General features: G+C 49.1%; 1 protein-coding gene across 2 annotated transcripts in view; it reads left to right on the top strand.

The window, feature by feature from the left end:
• The window catches only part of SPNS3 (SPNS lysolipid transporter 3, sphingosine-1-phosphate (putative)), a 50,034-nt gene continuing 40,893 nt past the window's right edge, over positions 1–9,141 (top strand). Inside the window, exons 1-2 of one of the 2 annotated variants that reach the window (XM_066262971.1) lie at positions 1–333; positions 4,579–4,644. In XM_066262971.1, the coding sequence (XP_066119068.1) occupies positions 186–333; positions 4,579–4,644 (214 nt within the window). In that variant the 5' untranslated portion in view covers positions 1–185. Of the gene's footprint in view, positions 457–4,578; positions 4,645–9,141 lie in introns of both variants that reach the window. The other variant, XM_066262970.1, reaches the window with a different exon arrangement.

Raw genomic sequence — 9,141 nt, 5'->3', positions numbered from 1 at the left:
TGGGGGAAGGCAGCCAGGAGCCCTCTTCCCCTCTAGCAGGCCTCGGAGGCTGGGGATGGTGAAATCTCACCATCGAGGCTGTGGTGGGCTCAGCAGGAACCTGTGATAAGATGCTCAGCAGTTAGGGCAGCTGCTTTGAGGCTGGGAGGCTGGGAGCCCACAGGAAGTGACTCGGTAGAGAGCTGATGCGTCTTTGCTCCTGCATGCGTTCTGGGACAGGAGCTGCAAGCTGCAAGGTGTGGGGCATGTCTGAGGAGTGCCAGGAGCCTAGGCCGGAGGGGCCTCAGGGCAGGTCCCCAGGCTCAGGAGGGCACTCTGAGGCCTCAGGCTCAGGTAAGTGTCCCCCTCCAACCACACCTACCACCTGGAGCCTGCCCCGCTGGAGAGCTTATGTGGCTGCAGCAGTGCTCTGCTACACCAACCTCCTGAACTACATGAACTGGTTCATCATCGCAGGTGAGGAAGGGGACAGGCATCCTGGGCAGCCTGCTATGTGACCTTCTTGTGGAGCATATTCCTGCTGTCCTCACCTCTGGCCATGCCAGTCTAGTTTCCCAGTCCGGCCACAAATTAAGCATGTGCACATAGATGTGGGTGGTGGTGAGTGGGTGGGTGAGGACAGTATGGAGGACTGGGCCTTCAGGCAAAAGCCTGGAGGTTCTGGGTGCAATGCAGGGGTGAGGCTGTGGAGGACAGGGCAGCCTGGCCTGGCTCTTAAGCAACAAATAGCTTGCTGGGTATTTGTGGAACAGTAAGCTGCGTGCAAACCTTGCACATTCTCCCTTCTTTCCTGTAGGCCCCAGGGCTCAATCCCCTTTGTCACTCACTCATCCCTCTCCTTCCCTCCGTCCCTCCGTCCCTCCCTCCCTCTGTCCCTCCCTCCCTCCCTTCCTCCCTCCCTTCTTTCCTTCCAGATTCAACCTTCTTTTCTCTATCACTGATTCATTCAAGATCAACTGAGTACTAGCTATGGGCAAGACTCCCTGAGTGGGCCTTGGGGACGCAGTGGAGGGGAAGTCAGTCTTGTAGTTCCTAAACTCAGGAATGACCATCTACAGGGCAGAGAGAGAAGCTTATTAACAAGAATCCAGCAAGGCAGATAGACGCAGCCAGATAAGGGAGGTACCAACTGGCCTAGGGAGCTCAGAGGTTGCATCTGTAGTAGTTGGGCATCCCTGTGACCAGGATACTGAGTCATCAGTTACTAGCATGGCACACCAGAGGGCAGTTGTGGAATGAAGGGGACTCAGGGGTTGCAGACAGCCCTAGACCCAGTGTCTGCCTGTGATGAGCTCAGAGGGACACAGAGCACATGTACAAGTAGCTCTAATACAGGTAGAGTGGGGTGAGCTCAGCTGAGCAGCCCCAGGACCAATGACCAAGGGCTCTGGTAGAATTCACAGAAGAGGGAGCATTTGGTTTGAGCTTTAAAGGCTGTGAAAATTGGCAAGGTGGGGAATGGGGTGAGGCAAGGCATTGAGAGAGGGTTCAGCGTGAGCCAGGGCACACAGGGCAAATGTGCATGCTCTGATCAGATATGGTGAAGGGGGAGAAAGCAAAACATGATGATGATTTTTTTTTTTTAAAGAAGTGATTCTTAAAGAGGGTCGAGGGCCAGATCACAGGCTTTTTCGGTGCCAGGCTAGGTGCTTGGACTTGCTGGTGAAGCACTGGGGAACCATGGAGAATGTTTGTAAGTGCAGGGACTGTAATCAAGTTTGAGGCCCTGATGGAAGCAAAGTGAAACAGTGAAGTTCAAGCCCTGGCCAGTTGGTTCAGTGGTAGAGCATCAGCCTGGTGTGTGGAAGTCCCAGGTTCGATTCCTGGCCAGGGCACACAGGAGAAGTGCCCATCTGCTTCTCCACCCTTTCTTCTCTCCTTTCTCTCTTTCTCTTCCCCTCCTGCAACCAGGGCTCCATTGGAGCAAAATTGTCCCAGGCACTGAGGATGGCTCCATGGCCTCTGCCTCAGGTGCTAGAATGGCTCTGGTTGCAACGGAACAATGCCCCAGATGGGCAGAGCATTGCTCCCTGGTGGGCATGCATGCTGGAGTCTGTCTCTCTGCCTCCCTGCTTCTCATTTCAGAAAAATACAAAAAAAAAAAAAAAAAAAAAAAAAAAAAAGGAACAGGGAAGTTCATTCAGAGCCAACTGCAATGGATTGGGCCAGAGCTGAGGAGGCCTGAACTGGAGTGTGGATCCAGGGCACGAAGAGGAAGGGATGGCAGGACATGGACAAGAGCAGGGCAAGCACGGGTGTAGAGCTCTCTGAGCCCCGAGGGCTGGGTCCCTGCTCTCACAGCCTCCTGTCCTGGGAGACCTTTGGCTGGGCCGCAGACTCTGAGTTCTGCCTGCCTGAGGCCCCTTCCCTGTGGGTACTTCCTCTGGCCAAGTGAGAAGCAAGGCGGTCATTAGGAAGAAGGCCTGGGGAAGTGAAACCAAGCCCAGTGCATGGGGACTGTTGTGGCCCGCCAGTCTCCTGGCAACTAGAATTCTCCCCTGAGAGGCAAGAGTGACAGCTTTTAAAGGTAAAAAATGAGGCTGCACCGAAGTCCCTGGAGCCACAGAGCTGGGAGGATCCCAGGAGGAGACCAAATAAGGGGATGAGTCCTCATTCTCCGATATGGAAGGAGTGTGATGAGAGAGAATTTTTTTTTTTTTTTTTTTTTTTTTACAGAGGCAGAGATAGACAGGGACAGACAGACAGGAACGGAGAGAGATGAGAAGCATCAGTCATTAGTTTCTCGTTGCGCGTTGCGACTTCTTAGTTGTTCATTGATTGCTTTCTCATATGTGCCTTGACCGTGGGCCTACAGCAGACCGAGTAACCCCTTGCTGGAGCCAGCAACCTTGGGTCCAAGCCGGTGAGCTTTTTTTTTTTTTTTTTTGCTCTAACCAGATGAGCCCGCGCTCAAGCTGGCGACCTTGAGGTCTCGAACCTGGATCCTTCCGCATCCCAGTCCGACGCTCTATCTACTGCGCCACCGCCTGGTCATGCGAGAGAGAATTTTTATTTAGCTTATTTGCTTTGCTTACCAGTGTCTAATTTTTTCCTTTCCAATGAATATGTCTTATTTGTGTAATTAAAAATATTAAAAAGGAGGGAAAGGGCATATAAGTGGGCATGCCTAGATGATGTGGCATTGGGCCCAAAGTAAATGTCAGAACAAAAATTTCACTTCGTTTCTCTGATTCTTTCATCATTCCTCACCTGCTAACAGCTCTCAGAGGTGTGGATGTGGGGGGGCTTTCTCCCTTCCCCCCACCCTGTGGGCATTTCTGCAGGGACCCCTTCTGTGACACTGGGTGGCCGGGTGGCTCTGCCTGGGATTCTAGTCCCAGTTTCCCCGTTTCCAGCTGTGCAACTGTGGCTGGCTGGAGCCTCTAGTCCTCACCCGTATCATGGGAACAGTGATAGTCCCCACTCCTTAGGGAAGCACTGCAGATGTCCAGCTCAGGGTGTGGCCCTCAGGCATCTCATAATTCAATGGAAGTAATGATTGTTCTTCACCATGATAGGGCCATAGCCTCACAGCTCAGATCATCAGGTGCCTAGGACCCTGACTAACTGTTTCTAAAATACAACAAATGGCTGAAGAGATCTTGGGGAACAGAACCTGGAGGCTGGGGGCCTGATTCTCCTCTCTGCATTAGGCTAAGTGCCCTGCACCAACCCATGGCCTAGCAAGGTCTTAGAGGGGATTTAGAGACCTGGCTAATGTACAGCAAGAGCACACCACCCTCAGGGAGTTGAGGCCAAGGTCGGACCTAAATAGGGCCTTTCTCTGAAGCTTTCATGTGTACTCTCATGTGTGTGTGCTCATGCCTCTGGAATAACATGCTTGGGTGTGCGTGTGTGCAGGCCAAGGCACATATGTTCCTGCATATACATGCTCATGCATGTATATGGATGTTTATGAATATCTGGAGTTTATACATGAGCAGGGCAGCTGTGTTGCAGAATGCCAGGAACTTTTATTTGCACTGTAATCTAAGTGAACGGCTTTGCATTGTGCAGTAAAAGGAACTCCCACTCGCTCTGACTATGGTGTGACTGACAGCCCTGTGCGTGTTCATATGCATGCATGCCTGTGGGTGTGTCTCAGTGTATATGTATATGTACGTCTGGTGTATAAGACTGGGCTTACACATCTGTGAGTGCAGGCTCCTGTGTGTATGTATATCAGCGCCTCTGTGAGTATATTTCCCAGGGTATTTCTATCTGTGTGTATGTTTGTGGGTCTGCGTGTCTGTGTGTTTGCATGACTGTGTGTCTATGCCTGAGAGTGCATGCCGTATGTGAATGTGTATGTATAACTCAGGACCCGTGGGATGTATGTCCTGCATGTGTTTGATGCGTGCACATCTCTGTGTGCCTGCTCCTCTGTGTGTGTGTGTGTGTGTGTGTGTGTGTGTGGTTGTATGTACATGTAGGAGAGAGGGGGAAGAATAGTGGGCCTGGGTGCCATACCCCGTGCTATGCTGTTCAGCTGTGGCCTTGTCTCAAATGAGGAGGCAGTGCCTTTATGGGCCCACTGGTCTATTTCCCATTTCCCGAGCACCGTCCGTCTGTCCACAGGAGTGCTGCTGGATGTACAGAAGTTCTTTCAGATCAGTGACAGAAGTGCTGGTTTGCTTCAGACAGGTAAGGAGTGAGTCCCGGCCCTGGAGCTGGGTGCTGGGCTCGAGGCTGGGGTGGAGTCTTCTGGCAGGTCCTGTCTGTGCCCAGCTATAGCTGCTGGGACACAAGGACTGGGCTGAGCCCCACAACGTCCCCTGGTAGAGAGAGGGGCATTGGTGACAGTGGGCACGAGGGACAATTTGGGTAGCAGAGGAGGTAGCATGGGCTGTGCCCTTGTGCTTGAACAGCCCCTTCGGGTTCGAGGGTGGGCGTTGCTGGAAGAGCAGCAGGAGCTGGGGCTGGAAAGGGCTCCTGAGCTTCTGATCGTGGCTGTGGAGCAGGTTGCTCACCCCTTCATGTTTGTTCAGCTGAGCTGGGTACCAGAGATGGCAGAGGTTGAGAAATCCTGATGCCTGCTTTCCTTTCATGGACCTGAAAAATCTGACCACCAGGACACAGACAGATAGACAGACAGAGACACCCCCACCCCCACATGAACTCAGAGGATTTGGGTCCACATGCACCTTCTGTCCAGCTTTGGGGAGCAGCTGTATGTTCCTATTCCAAGGAGGGGGCATTTGGGGTCATGAGTGCCTGTAAGGTAACAGACACATGCACCCCCCATATGTGTGCACACATACATGGTCACAACATAGGATACACGTGTATGAACACACTCGGCTGGTAATTAGCACGTGCGTGGTTCCTCCTCCTAACAATCCTGACTATCCCAATGCTTTAGAATAAGGTTCTCAAACTGGAGTATGGGAAACGCTGGGGAGACATAACTTTCTAGGAGCTACATGAGCAGAGCTTTGAGAAAATCCATTTACAGATCCTCGACCCCATATATTTCTTTTCTAAAATGGACCTGCCTGAGAACAAGCCTCTGGTTGGCCTTTGGTTCTCTCCTCTCTCACCTCCTCTTTAATAATCACCAGTGCACCATTTTAAACAGGAAAATGCACCTTCCCTCCTTTCGGAGTTTTACTATGGTGCACTGCTTAGGGGTGTAAAAACCTCCGGGGTGCCAGACAGAGGGAGTCCTCAAGGACCTTGGCTTCAGCTGGGGAGGGCCTGGGAGCAGAGCAGACAGAGTCAGTAGAAACTCACTGGGAATGTTTTCTCCAGGCCACAAACCCATGGCAAGGTGCCAAGCCTTATCTAGCTGTCTTGCTGGTGTGTGACAGTCTGCTATTTATCTATGATTCAGAATTCAAAAGTGAGAAGGTTGTCTCAGGGATGGGTGTCGGCACATTTATTCCAATAAAAAAAAATGATGCCAACATTTTAATGTCTTTCTTACAGACAGCCAGTCTGATCTGTCTGATTGATTTGGCAAATAAGAACTGGTTTTGCTCATTAGACTCTATGGCAGGCATTTCCCTTAAACTGAATGAACTCATTCTGCAGCCCTCATAATTGTGGGCTAAGGTGAGACCATTGTGGGCCAATGCCCTCAAACTTTTCGATGAAACAGAAAACGGTAGTTGAGCCAACCGTTCCCTTCCCTGTTTCTTACCGGGGTGAACAGGATTATTACTACAAGGCCTTTGATAAGTGAGATGTTGTGATTTGTCGTGGAGGGTGAAGTGTGTGTGTGTGTGTGTGTGTGTGTGTGTGAGAGAGAGAGAGACAGAGAGAGACAGAGAGACAGAGAGAAGATACATGAATGTGTGGGTATGGACATGTGAGTGTGGTGTTTGGGAGTAGATAAAGGGAAGGGTCATCTCTGTAGAAATGGCCCAAAAAGTATATGGAAAGAGCAGTGAGACTGGAGAGCTGATGATCAGTTTGTCTCTGGTGACCTCAGGTAAGAATTTTATTTATTTATTTAATAAGAGAAGGGGAGGCAGAGAGACAGATTCCTGCATGCGCCCTGATAAGGATCCACTCGGCCAGCCCACTAGGGGGCGATGCTCTGCCCAACTGGGGCTATTGCTCAGTCGCTCAGCAACCAGAGCCATTTTTTTAGCACCTGAGGGGAGGCCATGGAGCCATCCTCCCTGCCCAGGGCCAGCTGGCTCCTATGGAGCCATGGCTGTAGGAGAGGAGGACAGAGAGAGAAAAAGAGAGAGAGAGAGAGAGAAGGGTAGGGGAAGGGGTGGAGAAGCAGATGGTCACTTCTCCTGTGTGCCCTGACCAGGAATCAAACCCAGGACATCCACATGCAGGGCTAGAATTTCTATCTTTCTAAGTCACCATGCAATGGCCCAAAGACCACCCTGCTGTCTGTCAGGGCTGCAGAGTGAAGGAAACGGCTAAGAAAGGGCTTGGTCAAGCTCTAAGAGTGGGATAGAGGGGAAGGGAAACAATGGTCAGATGCCCCGCCCCCGAACTGAGACAGAGAAACTACTGGAGTAAGTTAACTGATTAACAATATTGAAAACTTACACTGATGTGGCCCTTACCACATGCCAGTCACTATTCTCAGTGCTTTATAATATTAACTCATTTAACCTTCACAACAATCCCATGAGGCAGGCATTATTATTTTGTTCATTTTCTGAATGCAGAATCTGAGGCCCAGGGCAGCTTTGGGGCTTGCTGAAGGTCACAGAGCTGGTGAGGGACGGAGCTGAGATTCAAATCCCCTGGAGTACGTCTCTTAACCATGATGCTCCTTAATTACTCACTCCCACATTGTCATGGAAATTATTTAAATTTGGAGTCGCTAGGAAGGAAAGGCGTGAGTGCCTGTCTTCACTTGAGGGGGCAGTTCCTTCTATCCTAAGGCACCTGCAGGCCTAAGGTGTTTATGTCCCAGAAAAAAAATATTTTTAACACCTTTGGGTAAGAAAGATAGACATTAACAAGACACAAAACAACCTCCCTAGAGGAAGATGATAAATTTGACTACAAAGCTAAACCCTTCTGTATGTTGCTGATTGCAACTATAAATGCAGTAAGTGGCAGTAGGTAACATTTATTAGGCATTTACATAAAGCCAGTCACTGCCTTTTATATGCCTTATTATATTTGAACTTTAAAACAATTTTTTAAAATTTATTGATTTTTAGTGAGAGAGGGAGGAAGGGAGAGAGAAAGAGAGACAGGAACATCAATCTCTTCCTGTATGTGCCCTGACCTGACCTGGACAGAACCAGTAACCTCTGCCCTTAGGGATGATGCTCTAACCAACTGAGCTATCCAGCCAGGGCATTATATTTGATCTTATGAGGCAAGTACTCTCGCTATCTCATTGTGTAGCTCAGTGGTAGTCAACCTGGTCCCTACCGCCCACTAGTGGGAGTTCCAGCTTTCATGGTGGGCGGTTAGCAGAGCAACCAAAGTATAAATTAAAAAATAGATTTAACTATAGTAAGTTGTTTTATAAAGATTTATTCTGCCAAACTTAGCGAAAATCTGACATACAGTACTTGGTAAGTAATTATTATTATATGCTTTAACTTAATGTAACTCTGCTTTAGAAATTTTATAAAATCAAGTTACTTCCCTACTTTATAAATCACCATTACTGTGGAACCGGTGGGCAGTTAGAAAATTTTACTACTAACAGAGATACAGAAGTGGGAGGTAGGTATAAAAAGGTTGACAACCCCTGGTGTAGCTGATGAAAGAGGAAAAGGAGAGTTAAGAAATTTGCCCAAGGTCATACAACTAGGAAGTGGTGGCGTCAGGGTGTGAGCCCAGGTCCTTTAGTCTCAGGACTTGCATTTTATATCCTTAAAACAAATATGAAGGACTGGGGAAAAGAGCCCAGTAGTAAAATGGGCAGAGGGTGCTCAGTTTTCCTGGGACTAGGATGCAGATGAAAATATCAGCTAGACACCATTTACTTTTCAGTGAGACACCATTTATTTTTCAACCGGTAGATGAACAAAAATAGAGTGATTGATCCCATCAAGTGTCACAAGGGTGCTGGCATATGCTTCTATACAAGTGTAAATTGATGCAGCCTTTTTGGAGGCCTATTTTGTCAGTAGCTATTAAAATTATAAATGCCATTGACACCAAGACCATTCTCTGTGGAGTATTAGGTCGAACCATATTAAAGTCTCGTTTTTGTAGGTCAAGACTGGCCTAATTTCCACAATTGCATGCAGCTGAAGCCAATACTGTAGAAGTGGGAGGGGCTGGAACTTTAGCCAAGAGGAATCTGGACACTCTTTGGGCTCAGGAAGTGTCAGTCATGTTTGCTCAATGAATGGAGACCCAGGTGGTGGGTGAGGCCCTCCAAAGCCTAAGGCTCTTGGATGGTGGGACTGGTGGGGACGGTCCAGGTCTTCTTGTCACCTGCAGATTCGGACATGCCCTCCTCAGAGGGTGGAGGCAATTTATTTAAGGAACAGAAGCAGTGAGGGTACTTATCCATATGGTAGAGTCATGCAAAAATGTGGCAGTTTGTCTTCACAGAGAGCAGATGTGTTCATTAATCCAGCCGCCAGATCTTAAGGGTTTACTTTAAAAAATGGTATAAATATAACCGACAGTGTCAGGGGAATGTTTTACCTACTTAGGAAAACCAACGCATTTGCAGCCTCCAGGAATCACTGTGCT

This window comes from Saccopteryx bilineata, chromosome 2, assembly GCF_036850765.1.
Source record: "Saccopteryx bilineata isolate mSacBil1 chromosome 2, mSacBil1_pri_phased_curated, whole genome shotgun sequence".
Lineage (NCBI taxonomy): Eukaryota > Metazoa > Chordata > Mammalia > Chiroptera > Emballonuridae > Saccopteryx > Saccopteryx bilineata.
This window is presented reverse-complemented; position numbering and strand designations above follow the sequence as displayed.